Source organism: Parambassis ranga, chromosome 21, assembly GCF_900634625.1.
Source record: "Parambassis ranga chromosome 21, fParRan2.1, whole genome shotgun sequence".
Lineage (NCBI taxonomy): Eukaryota > Metazoa > Chordata > Actinopteri > Ambassidae > Parambassis > Parambassis ranga.
The window spans coordinates 5,420,870-5,434,416 of NC_041041.1; the positions used below are offsets into that span (position 1 = coordinate 5,420,870).

The 13,547-nt window shown below is 41.5% G+C and overlaps 1 protein-coding gene across 2 annotated transcripts; it reads right to left on the reverse strand.

Moving 5' to 3' along the window:
• Nucleotides 1–5,128: 5,128 nt before the first annotated feature.
• Nucleotides 5,129–13,398, reverse strand: wdr3 (WD repeat domain 3). Of its 2 annotated transcripts, none has more exons than XM_028394464.1 (27): nucleotides 13,284–13,398; nucleotides 11,939–12,139; nucleotides 11,647–11,856; nucleotides 11,361–11,479; nucleotides 10,760–10,838; nucleotides 10,358–10,453; nucleotides 10,118–10,219; nucleotides 9,850–9,951; nucleotides 8,929–9,029; nucleotides 8,727–8,834; nucleotides 8,425–8,655; nucleotides 8,248–8,341; nucleotides 8,067–8,168; nucleotides 7,901–7,983; nucleotides 7,645–7,783; nucleotides 7,492–7,548; nucleotides 7,187–7,287; nucleotides 6,958–7,069; nucleotides 6,735–6,869; nucleotides 6,608–6,658; nucleotides 6,461–6,526; nucleotides 6,243–6,335; nucleotides 6,055–6,105; nucleotides 5,925–5,968; nucleotides 5,699–5,827; nucleotides 5,522–5,615; nucleotides 5,129–5,433 (listed from the first exon to the last, which is right to left on the reverse strand). In XM_028394464.1, exons 2-27 carry the CDS (start codon nucleotides 12,110–12,112, stop codon nucleotides 5,278–5,280), a joined length of 2,829 nt encoding a protein of 942 aa, XP_028250265.1. In that variant the 5' UTR covers nucleotides 12,113–12,139; nucleotides 13,284–13,398; the 3' UTR covers nucleotides 5,129–5,277. The 2 variants fall into 2 exon arrangements, with proteins under 2 accessions (XP_028250265.1, XP_028250264.1); XM_028394463.1 differs by lacking the exon at nucleotides 13,284–13,398 and adding an exon at nucleotides 12,949–13,023.
• Between the last annotated feature and the right edge of the window lie 149 nt (nucleotides 13,399–13,547).

Here is a 13,547-nt window from a genome sequence, read left to right on the forward strand (position 1 = left end):
GCCAACACCACCCCGTAAATCCCCCAGCAGAGCGCCGTTGTTCAAGTGCTTTTGGAGCGAAATGGAGGCAGAACAAGTCGGCTGGATTTTTGTATTTATTTTCTGTGTTTAATTGGACAAATGAATAGCATTCCAGCCCAGGAGCATATAGTGGCATTATTGTTCTCAGAGAATAAACACAGAAAGACCCTGCATGGACTATAAAACTCCAGAATAAACAGCACTCTTAAAGCCCAGTATTGAATGTCTGTTTATGACTTGTAATATGAAGTGCAGAGCTCTAAAATCACTAATTACATCAGCTATGTGGATTTCTGGAGAGCTCCTAAAAGGGACGACTGGTGTGTGTGTTTTGTGCCCTAATGGCTTTCTCGTGCATTTAGTTAAAATTATCTAAAAACATAAGTCCATTTGCCTGTTTTTAACTTTCTGCTGCAGTATTATGACCATGCATGTTGTCAACCTTGTGTGTGTGTGTGTGTGTGCATTTGTGTGGCTGACCTCGGTGCAGGGTGAGAGGACAAAAATGGCTTCCTTTCCCCTGATGTCTGCAGACTTAGTTATTAAAACATATCTCCCTCTTCTGCTGAGATGCAGTGAGCTGCCAGCAATAAAATAATGAATAATGAAAATAGTGAATTCCTTAAAGTGACTTTTTTGGTTTTTCAAAATAATATTTATGCTTAAAAAAACAAAACCACTCTGGCAATATAAACAACTCACGCTCGAACAATTGTATGTTTCTGATATTGTATCCTATATGTATAAAAAGATCATTTGGAGGGGAGGAGAGCGAACACACAAACTAACATCAAGGAATGAAGTGTGAAAAGTCTGAGGACAGCTGAGGGACGGAGGGGAAAACGCAGAGAAAGGAAACATTCATAACTGTGTGTGTGCAGTTCAGCTCAGTTCAGTTAGTGGCCAGTCAGTCCTGTTGGCTGCCTCTGCATGCACCATCACCTCATCACTCACCAGCCTGCCTGAACGGCCAGCAGACATCACCCACCCCTGCTGCTGCTGCTGAGGCAGCCACATTACAACTGTGGCTCATCAGAATGACCCGTCACCTCATATCTCAGCGCAGGCACGGACTCATTCATGAGTGCTGGACACAGATTTAACACGAGGGCCCGTTGGTGGGATGACTGGTGGCCTGGCCGGCTGATGGATGGCCTGTCTGTCGGCTGAGGCTGTTCTTCTGTTTGGACTGGACGCCATTTTGATGTAGCTGAGGTCATCACAGAGAGATGAACCATAATGTGAACTATTCTTGTATATTTGAGGCTAATCTAATGAGCTAGTTCTTTTCTTAGCTGTTTTTCTTCTGCAAACAGATTTCTAGCCACAGCCTGAAAAGACATTATAAGGTTATAATTCGGAGGTGTGGGGTTGGAAGTATGTCAGATGATTGATTAGTTTGGCCTTAAAAGAAGGCGGCACATTTGTAAGGACTGTCCCCTCTTACTTTTACAGTGGTTCACGTCAGCGATCACATCACCTTTACTGTCACAATGGCGACTGCTCAACTCCATCTTCATCTTGAGGAAGAGGGTGTAAAATCAGGTGAAAATGACAGGTGCCATCTGACACAGAAATTATTCACGTAAAACATATTATCATTTAAAGCATTTACAAATGACCGTCTGGGGCTCTGAAGGCTGAAAACTGGGTCTCCTGGGGACTTTTTTTCTCAACAATTAAATAATATTGATTATTAATTATTAAACTTATCAATAAATTATTATCATTCGATTAGTATTATCATGAACACAAACAATATTGCATTTAAATTGTAGATGTTCACAAAAAGAAAAGAAAATATAAAATAATCATGATGTGGCAACATTTTGTTATACAATAATGTAATTATTATATGTTGATTAAGTTAAGACAAATCAATTTAATGACCTAACCCCACACCGCGCTGTCATCCTGTGAACTGGGGCCCACATGTGCAGTGTCAGCAATGCAGACAGGTCACCAAAGATGACCCTCCTGAGGCCCAGTTTAAGCCTTCTTAATTTTGTATTTTATTTCCCTTAACTTATTAGTCACATCTTCATACAATAAACAGTTTTTGTCTTTATTTTCTTTGACAAAAGTGGCTTTAAACTACCTTTTAATCTGAACTCATTGTCCCTTTAAAATAATAATAATTTGTAATATATTAATGTATAATATATTATAAATTACTATACTATATTATTAAATAATAATAATAATAATAATAATAATAATAATAATAATAATAATAATAATAATAATAATAATAATAATAATAACAATAACAATAATAATAATATTTTCATGACAGTCCAGAAATGTTTTGTTCAACTCTAATCTTTTTAAAGTCTCAAATTCCTTTAACCTGTTTTTGGCTCTCACTTCTGTCTGAAGCTTTTAAAATAAATTACAATTAAAAGTCCAACCTCAGTAACAGTTAGACACTTTAGGGACAATTTTAAAGTGTAAATTACCATCTTAAACTCACTTATCTATTTAACATCGGTTCATATGCTGCAAAACATTAAAACACTGTTTTAATTACACTTACACCCCAAGTATCTAAACATGGCACTTGTATAAAGTATAAAACACTCTGGATATGTTTCCATATTAAAATCATAAATAGCTCAAATTAAAAGTATTAATATAGACACATGCAGTGCCTCTAAGTGCCACACATTTCTATGTTGTCACAGTACTCCACGTCAGTCAGACTGTTTAAGAGTTGCTGTGTAAACTGCTGCAGTAAGAGGACTCCAGCCACTGTCGTACACATTTATAGCTCACATATCACATTCAGCGGCCATAGACACCACCAAATGGAGCCAGCAGCTACGAGTCGATGGTATCCTGCTCTACATAATGTCATGCAGACCAAATGATGACAGAGTATAGCAGTGTGGACCACATAAAGTAACACAATCTCCTGTCCGTCAAAGTGTAATGTAAATACAGACCGTAAAACAACACATACTCTGTGGGAGAGGCACTGCACGCTCTGGTAGCTCTTCAGAAGAAAAAAACAGTCTACATATTAGTAAATTATATGCTTCACATGTCGTGTTTGTTTGTGAGATGTTATGGCTGCCGGGACAAATAGGGTCAGTGGCGGATATTTTTGTAAATGCTCCTTTAAATTAAACACAGAGCAGCTGTAGTTAAAATGTGGTCAGATCCGATCAGCGGTGAGTGTGCAGGGATGCTCTGTGTGGGGACGACACTGTCCTCTGGCCTGGAAGCAGCTCCATGTGACTTTCCACCATTCTGACAGTGGAGCAGGACAAAAGCACAGACGCCAAAAAAGAGCGCTCTGAAATGTCTCGTGGAAAGGGCAGCAGCGCCATCTAGTGAGAGAAGGATACACTACACTTCATTAAACTTTAAATCATGATTTTACAAAAATAATCAGCTAAATAACTTAAAAATATAAAGGAAATATAACAATTTTAGTTTCCATAATTTTTTAATGATGATCCACAAATGTCATTCTTTGTAACTTTATGTTGAGAAAGTTTTGCTAATTGTTAAAATATTTTATCTTACACACGACTACTAAGAAAAGGCCATAGCTTTTATTTTGAGCTTTTTTATTTATTAATTTATTGTTATTTTATATATTTTTGAAAAGCCTAATGTGTTGCTGAATCTGACTGAACATCAGTTTTGGTTCTGTTTTCAAAAGCCTGGTTTTATTTTATTATTATATTTAACACTTAAAAACACACTTACAAATTATAAAAGAAATTATGATATTAAAATAATTGCATTTTTTGGGAACACTATTTTAGCAATTTGTCATAGTAGACAAATTATAGTAGTATAGACAGTTTGGAGTCACTTGGAAATGTCTTTATTTTTATTTTATTTTTTTCAATGAAGATAACATTAAAGTAATCAGACATACAGTCTAGACCTTGTTAATGTGGTAAATGAGTATTCTAGTTAGAAAAGGCTGATTTTTAATGGAATATATACAAAGGTATACAGAGGCCCTTTCCCAGCAGCCATCACTCCTGTGTTCTAATGCTACATTGTGTTAGCTAATCATGTTAAAAAGGCTAATAGATGATTAGAAAACTCCTGTGAAATGATGTTAGAACAGCTGAACTGTTATGCTGATCAGAGAAGCTGTAGAACTGACCTGGTGACCCCAAACTTTAGAACGGTAGTGTATATTGTATTTTTTAGCGTTTCACACTCGTCCTGTTACTTCAGTGTAGGTTCATGTAAAAGTCACATTGTGGTTCACTTTTTGCAAAGCAAAAGCAGATTTCTTTTAATTAGTTTGTGAAAAATAATCTAAACTGCTGTCAGGTGCTAATAAGGTGTTAGTATGTGTGTGTCTGTGTGAGTGTGTGCGTGCAGTCTGGGATTTTCCTGAAGAATTTTTAATATTGGTAGGTGTGACATTTACAGCTGAGAGCAAATCCAGCTGCATAAAGAGCTGCAGGCACCTTTTTTTGTTTAGTTTTTTTCTTTTTTTACAACCCTCTAAATGCAGAGTAAATTTGTTTTTGAGATTAAAACATGAACAGTGAGTAAGACGTTCATTTCATTTTTCCAAGCGCGCCCCGCGGGCAAGAAATACACACACTACTGGAAAATGAAGTGTCTGATGTGGCTGTGAAAGGTTTCTAAAGGTCAGAGATCCAAAAGTCAGCTGGAAGCTCAGAACCAAGATTTTCTCCTCTTGCTATGAGGAGAAATTTACCACATCTACCCAGGCTTAGGTTAATAAATTTAGGCTAAGTTACTACAGCTATAAAGTCAAGCCACATCTCCCGGACTTCAGGCCAACAGGAATCAGGGGAGACTTGCTCAGTGGTCACACCCAGGTGGTCTGGAGCTCAGGTAGCCTCTGACAGGTTTCAAAAGTCCAGCCTGGTTTGGCTCCAGGACTGAACGGCTCCCTCTGGGCTTGTAGGACAGAAAGCAGCTTAAATCATACATGTCCTATGTGTGGGGTGATTGCGAGTTAAACATGCATCCATTTAAGGCTGAGCTGTATATGAACGTGTTTTATAGGGCTGCTGTGTGTACATGGTACAGTTCTCTCTGTCGTGGAGGATTTATCTGTTTTCAAACTCGACTGTAAAACATGAAGTACTGTGAGAGAAAACCTCAGACGCAGTTTATTTGTGAAATGAAGCGTGTCACTAGAAAAAACACTTTGTTACATCCTTTCAGGATTTCAGAACACACAAAAAACAGTTAACCCTTTCCTGGAATAAATCTGGAAGGAGGTGTGCCAAAAATGTTCAGTGTAATTTAAGCAATGGTCAGGACGGCCCTCTCCCTCTTCCTTCTCCTCTTCTTCTTCTCCTTCAGTTGGCCTGTGGCGTCAGCGAAGAACATCACATCCTCTTTGCTCTCGATCTCCCGCTGCAGGAACTGCAGAGCTGCGCAGTTAAAGCCCATCACATCCTGTAACAAAGAGGGAAGAAGTGAGCAAGAGGAGGACATTTCAAACACTATGTGAGGGTCAAATTCTCCTTCTTCAGATGTTACTTACTCTGATTTCGCGCACTTTTGATAGTGTGTTGGTCCGAAGCTCATCGATGACAGACAGCAGCATCTGATTACTGGAGATCTGACCAAAGTGGATCCTGGAAAAAGATGAAATAACTCCTTCATTGTAAGCAAAAGCCAAATTTACAGCATTCATCGCTGACTTTGAGTCGGGTCTTACCTGAGCAGGAAGAACATGCAGCGGCAAACGAGCTCCACCTCCAGGCCCTGCTGGATGTAACTGTTGAAAAGCTTCAACAGCTCGGGGACGTAAGAGAACGGCAGCACCAGCAAAGAAACCTCCAGCTCACTGAAAACAAAACATTTTGAATGCACAAAGCAATGGAGGCAGACGGTGATTAGCTTTATGAGTAAGAGTATCAGCCAGGTGTGGGCTCACAGCTTACCTGGATCTGACCTTCTTTATGACATCCAAAACATAGCGGGAAGGCTAAAAGACAGATGAACACAAATTAGCTACAACAGCCCTCCTAACATACATTTAGATTTACTTTTGATAAGATTATTCTTAGTTACCGTGATATTCCCTAAGGCCACAAGGATAGGATTGGGTTTCGGTGGAGGAACCTACACAATTACATCAGCTGTTATAATACTGATAATGCAAATGCACAGAAAGAGATCAGTTCCAAGTAAAATCACTGATGCACATATTGAACACTGTTCAAATCTTCTGTACGATAGTGTGACAGTGAATCATTTACCTCATTGCCTGGTCTCTCACAGGCATATTTGTGCTCTTCCATTTTTCGGATTTCCTCTTTGTAAAGCTCCAGAGCCTCCATGACTCGCTCTGCCTGCAAAGGGAAAAAAATGACATGAACATGAAAACAGAATTATTCAAATACTGCAGCCTGAAATTAACCCCAGGAGGTTTTTAATTTTTTGTAGTATATAACGTACATATAAACACAAAACTCACCGCTTTGACTGTCTCGATGGTCTTCTTGCCGGCTGGTGCTGCTTCTCCTGGCGTCTCTCCAGGTACCTGAAGAATAAACCAATTGTGTAACTTTCTGAACAGAGTTTAGTTTATGGTAGGTGATAAAATAACAAATCTAATTCTCACCACAGGCATGTCTCCTTTAGCCATGCTCTCCTCAAACTCTGCCTCTCGCTCCTGTGAACACAAAAACAATGTTTAAAAACTTTTTATTCCAACAATTGAAAAACTGTCCGCCTGTCGTTGGCCTCACCATCTCTCGCTCCTCCTCTAGGATGATGGGTTCTCTGGTCCTCTCCCACAGACGCAGGGACTTGTCGTGAGATGATGACACAAGATGGTCGCCATTAGGGCTGATGGCCAGACACCAAACCTCCCGATGGTGGCCCTGTGGGGCAGAGAGGACAGTTACAGCTGAGGAATGAGCCGTGGTCACAATGTGATTTCAGGTTAAACAACGCGATGAAGAGCATTACCTCAAGTGTCTGGATGTGCTCGAACTTGTCGGCATCCCATTGTTTGATCTTCTTGTCCTTTCCTGCTGTGAAGAACAGATGAGTCTTGGGGACAAACTGGAGGAACATGACGCTGCAAAGAGAGGACGCAATGAGGGAGGAGTCGGACAAACCAACAGAAAAGGACAAAGCAAGAAAAATGGCAAAAACCCAAATTTTCTGTTCGGCTCAGGTCTGTGATGGACAGTACCTGTCGTCGTGAGCGAACATGGAGCGGTGACAGTCGCCAAAGTCCAAACCCCAAATCTTCACATTCCTGTCAGCGGAGCCGGTGGCAATGAGTGTGCTGTCCTGGTTCACACAAAGACAAAGGCTGTCAAAGGCTGGGAGGGAGGACTGTGGGCTGAGGTGTCAGTAATACAAGCAGATTGGGCTCTTGGGAGCTGTCCGTGTCTGAATGGATCAGCCAAGAAGCAAGAGTTTGGTTGTCTAATGCATAAATATGCATCAAGTATCATCTTTATTATTCTGGTCTAAAAGCAGCTGAGTACTCACATGTGAGATGTCCATACAGAGTACAGGTAGCTTGTGTCCGTACAAAGACAAAAAGAACTGAAACAGCAAAGGGGGGCACCGTTTAGTATTTGTTTCTCCTCATGAGGCTACAATATGCAACGACATATCACACACATTGAGCTGTGGTCATACCTTCAGCGTGTCTGTGTAGAAGACCTTGACTGTGCAGTCTAGCAGAGAGACTGCCAGCAGTCTGTGGTCAGGAGAAAACTTCACACACAGAACATCTTCCTCCAGCTGCAGAGTGCGTGTGTGTTTCACCGTCAGCCTCCTGCATCACACACAATTTATATTAGTGCTGACTGCTACGTGTTTTGAACGTCCTGTTCTGGACAAAAAGTTCCATCTATAATAACAGGAAGACTAACTAAGTTTAGGTTTGACTCACTTCTGTCCAGTCTCCTGGTCTTTTATCAGCTCAAAATCCCAGAACTTCACCGTCTTATCTGCACTTCCTGAGACGATCCCCCTCTGCAGGAAACACACAACACATGATATATAACGTAAAAGTATGAGAAAAAGGCTGAATGGTGAAACCTCAAAGTCAGGTTTACCTGGTCTGGGGCTAAGCACAGGGACCACACTGCTCCATCGTGGGCCTCTACCGTCTCCAGCAGGCTCCCTGAGGCCAGCTCAAAGATCTGCAACTTTCCACTCTGACAGGACAAAACAGCACTCAGTCTTCAAGTTTAGCGCTGATTACAATGCAAAACTGTCTTCTAAGAGTCACGGTACCTTCGTTCCCAGGATTATCTGTTTGTCTCCGGGCACAAACAAGGAGCAGAGGGCGTATTCACAGGCCATGGTGCGAATCACCTGCAGGGTGGACCTGTGACCGGGGGCGGGACAGTTAAGAGGACCGAACACAAGCTGTTTATTAAAGACATTTTTCCAGAGTTCGAGCAGCGTCACCTGTTCCAGACTTTGACCGTGTCTCCAGAGGCGGAGAGGACGGCCAGGTTATCCGAGCTGAAGGCAAGTGTGCGGACATCTGTGCGGTGGCCGCCGAGCGTGAGCCGAGCTGTCTTATTGGCTGTGGGGGTTTTATCTGAAGTCTTCAGGCTGTAGGTCTCAATGGTGTTGTTCTGCAGCAGCAGCGCCACCCTCAGCTCGCCACCTGCACACGACAGGCAGTCCACCCATCTGAGAGAAGATTTTACACAATCAGTCGCCTTCCACCTCCACGTTTCTTCTGTGCGTGGCTCCACACTGACCTGATCTTGGCGGACGCTTTGATGTTTGTTAGTCTGATGATCTCGTCCTTCAGCATCCTCTCCACCACCGGCTCTTCTGCCGCCTCTTCGTCTGCAACTTCCTGAGCTCTACAGCAGGGGGCAGCAGTCACACAGCAAAGCTGACTACACATCCAAGTTACTGTGATAGAAAATGTGTAAACCTCCCAAAGTCTTGTCTTACTTGGCTGCCTTCTTTTTGGCCTTCTTCAGCTTCTTTGTCATCTTCCTCTGCACCTCCTCCTCTGACAGCACAGTGAAGAGCTCCAAGACTGAATCATTGCCCTGACAGAGGAGATAAAGACACATTTTGTTTGAGTTTGATGTTTGTCCTGATGAATGAGGACATTTTTCTAAATGCAGCACAAGACGATAACAAGCATGGCCAGCTGACAAGCACCACAGCTGCATTAGAGGAAATAAACTGTGTCCCTTTGGAGAGACAAACAAAACAAACCAGACAACAAAATATTTGGACTCCATGAAGAATTATATTAAACGGTTTTGTCATGTGGTCAAGTTACAGACTGACATTAGGATAATGATCTGCATTACTGTTGTCAGGCTGCGGTTTTATGCTCGAAGGAAAATTCAACAATTCCAGAAACCACATTAAATTCAGTCACAAGACTGAATCAATGCTTAATTAGCCAAAGAGTCACTGATGAGGGCCTGCCGAAACCAACAAGAGCTACAGGAAACAAAACACAACGGACAATGGTGGACCTAAACCAAGTCAACTGCAGGAGAAGCTCTGATTTCTGAGTTCCCACAGTAAACATTTTCTATTGAGTGTATGCACATGGCATCATGGGATGTGGATGTCACTGCAGTTACACCCACTGAGTGGGCTTGTTGAGTGGCAGTGTGCGCCTGTTTTATTTCATATTTGCAAGGACAGCCATGTTGTTGGTCATTTTGCCGCTCCAGTGGGAAAGAGACATCTGTGCATAGCCTCCATAACTCATATGTAGCTACAGGTTATATGAGCTGCTTCTGCTGAAGTTACATTTCATTTTTCAAACAGACTTTTTCTCTTTGTTGTGTATTCCAGTCATTTTATGCTGTATAATCAGAGGCAGCTGGGAGATACGTCAGCACTTACATGGCAGGCGATGACTCTGGCCTTGCTGTCTGCTGTCAGGGAGACGACTCTATCTCTGGCTTCTCTCAGGATGGAGCCGGCCTTCTTGCAACTCAGTATGCGCTGCAGCAGATGGACAAAATTTACAGTCAACACAGACAAAGAATTCAAAAAAATCATGCGAGCCTCAGGATTTAAACATTTTGTGCCTTATTGATCCATTGGAAAGGCATGATGGGGGAAAGGCGAAGCTTTATGAATGTTCACATTTTAAAGATGACTGACATACCTCCTCAACACTTTCATCCATGTCTTCTTTAACATCTTCATCATCGTCATCATCCAACAGCGTTTTCCCCTTCTTCACTTTGGGCTCACCTTCTGCTTTCTCCTGTGCAGGAAGTAAACAGACGCGCTACATTATGAGATTAGATCCAGTCATTCTCCCCTGGGAGAGCAGCTTTTCTGTATGAGCTGACTTCTCTGCTCCTCTGAGTGAAGCTGCTGTGCACTGTGTGTTCGTCCTCACCTCTTCCAGGTAGCTGATGTCCCAGGCTCGGAGCTCACTGTCAGCCGAGCCTGTTAACAGTCTGTTCTCCTGGTTCAACAGCACCATTCCCCACACCTAACAGGCACACACAGGGAAAATATACACTGTCACAAAGATGCTAGTTCTACGTTACATTCTCCACATGTTTAGTTGTCTTTATTGTAGGTTTTGTGTGCTAGTCAAACCACAAAGTAGCGCTTCCTTGTTATTGGTAATTGAAACCTTTCATTTAAAGAAGTCCACATGGATCAGTGTCAGGTACTGTTATTTTAATGTCACAAATATAATAATACATCAATAAAACAATAATATTTGTGACCTCTGATCGTTTAAAGTTGGACTTAAGGTCATCCACAGCAGTTGCCCAGTAGCTTCTCTCACCTCACTGCGATGGCCCACCATGGTCTTGAAGCAGTGCTGTGTGTCCAAGTCCCACCACTTCACAAAACTGTCCTTGGAGCTGTGCAGCAGCAGAGCACAGTGTTAGTAACACAGATGTCCTTAGCCTACAAGGCTGTAATTGCTAATTGTCAAATATCACACAAATTTCTACACTTTTAAACAAAATTCTCCATTATTCTTGATTTTTTTTCTTTATTTTTATTTAGTACTAGTAGTACTTTAGTACTTTAAACCTGTAATTAATGAGGTTCAATGTAAACAAGCATTTTAAACAATATAAAATGTGTGACCTAAAATATTTTGTCATTTGCATCTGTAGAGATAGGGAGAAATTGCATTTCCTTCAATTATAAAGTTACCAATCCTGGAAAAATATGAGCTCTACATAATGTTAGGATATTAGGTATACGGCTGCTGCAAAGCACGTCAGCCAAATAGTTGCTGAAGAATAAGGAATGAAATAACACCCAGCCACTGCACTGCTATGTTTCAGTCAGTAACTGTCATTATTCATGTGTTGTTCTTAGAAGCTTAATTTAATCAGTAAATCAGTGAAAGTATCAGGTAAAAATTGATTTACCATGTGACAAGGAGGTTCTTGTCTTTAAGGAACAGTGCCTGTGTGATGACGTCTTTGTGGCCTCTCAGCCTGTACAGTCCACACTCATTGATGACGTCCCACACAATCACATCAGTGTCCTGAGGGAGGAGAAAAGATAACAATGCTCATCACAGGCTATAACAATAGGCCCGGCAGACAGTTTATCTTCTATCAATTCTATCACCTCTGTTTGTGTAAACACATTCTCATTTTCACCTAGAGTGGTTGCAGCATCCACACACAAAAAAACAACCAGCGTTGTTACCTTGGAACCAGTGACGAGCCGTGCCCCGAGTGCATCGTAGTGTATGACGCTGACAGCGGACTTGTGGCCATTGAAGGAGACGTTGCTCTCCCCGTTCATCAGGCTGAAGATTTTCACAGCACCATCCTCATAACCCACAGCGATATGAATCCCATCAGGTGAGGGACACATGAAGGTCACCTCATGCTTCTGGCCCTGCAGGATCAGGACCTAAACAAACAAAATAAAAACACTTACTTGCTGCATAACAGAATGTCTCTAGATGGTCATCACTAAAGTAAGTCAACCTCACCTTCTCTCCTTTACGGACATCCCAGATAAAGACATGTTCGCACGCAGCCACAGCCACATAGCGTCCCTTCTCCCCTCCTCGAAGGGTCACATATGTGATGTTGGCTTTCTGGCTGCCGATAACGCCGAACACTGCACTGGCAGCGTAACGCAGATACTGCTTGGTCAAACCCATGACCAGCAGCCTGAAGTGATGTTAGTGCTGTTTGAACAGAGACACACAGATTAATCACACTATTCATGGAGGTCAGACAAAGTGACTTTATTATGTTTTGTTTAGTGTTTCTACTCTCCATAATATGCCAAGTGTATCCTTACACCACAAACATGCACACAGGAATGCATTATATGGCCAAAGAACACATGCACACATTACACCTCTACAACAATGATGAATTCATATTATAACATGTTGAGAAGTTTAATTTGTCCCCAGAATGTGATGTGTCATTAAAGTTTTAGCTCGAAATATGTCATACATTTAAATAGGTCATTGATCAAATTGATCATTTATAACATAATCTAGTAAAACTTTGATCAGCACGGATCACCGTGGATTCCATTCATGACATACCTTGTAGTGCTTAATGGCATTAATAACGTGTTATTAATGTCATCTAATAGTGGTACTTTTTACTCTTTGGTAATAATAGTCAATAATCTAGTGCTACTATCACATTTTAGCTCATTACAAGCTAAGTACAGCAGCATGTTAGTGTTTGTTCGTTCGTTTAAGTTCACAGCACAACCCACATGAGCGGGGCTTAGCGCTTCAACCGCATGGAACAACTCCATACGCATTAAACTCCGCCCGCCCACACAGGACTAAAACCCACATCGAACAAACCTAACCACGGCACTCCGGTTGCTTCTGAACCCACGTGGTGATGTTCTCATGTAGATGGATTTCATGATGGCAAACATATTACGGTTGTGTGTCTGTATGTGTTATATGAAATTTTTGTCTCCTCAATGCAACTCGGTTGTGTTTGTTCGAGTTTGTCTTCTTACCTCTGAAATCCGGATCCTGCTTAGCTAACGTGTGTTGTCTTCCTTGGTTGCTGTTTCAGACTAGACTAATCGATCGCAGCTGGATTTAAAAACAGCACAAGGCCAGTTTATAGAGTGACCCTAGGTCATCTTAAAATGCACGCAGATAAAAGAATAATGTACTATGTTTAAAACAGAAGTCACAAAATACTGAAAACACCCTTTAATGGTGTGTTCGTTTATCGATTTATCTGCATCTGTTGCTTTTGTCTACAACGCCGGAAAACCTTTTTGTGCTTGATTTATATTATAAATTATATATATTTGTTACATGTGTGTTGTTTTGTTTATATTACCAGCGACCAGTCACATTCGGTTCACAGTTAGGCGTTTTGCGGTTTGCAATAACGCGTGATTTCTCACAGGTCCCGAAACCTCACGGCGGAAGTGTTTTTCACCTATTAGTCAGCTGATTAGGACCAGACAAGTTAGGTTTGATTAAAAAACCACGAGCGGTACCGGAAGTTGTGTGTGTGAGCCCAGAAAAATAAAAGTGCGTGCTGTCGTTTTATATTACTATCACTATATAAAAAGTGAAGCCATGACCTTGTGACGGTTTT

Bases quoted from the DNA above. Each gene is read 5' to 3' on its own strand.
- wdr3 (XM_028394464.1), bottom strand. From the start codon at position 12,112: ATGGGTTTGACCAAGCAGTATCTGCGTTACGCTGCCAGTGCAGTGTTC. The intron at 11,857-11,938 runs GTGAGGTTGACT...TTGTTTGTTTAG, and splicing joins ATGTCCGTAAAGGAGAGAAG to GTCCTGATCCTGCAGGGCCA. The intron at 9,030-9,849 runs GTAAGTGCTGAC...CTCCTCTGTCAG, and splicing joins CCAGAGTCATCGCCTGCCAT to GGCAATGATTCAGTCTTGGA.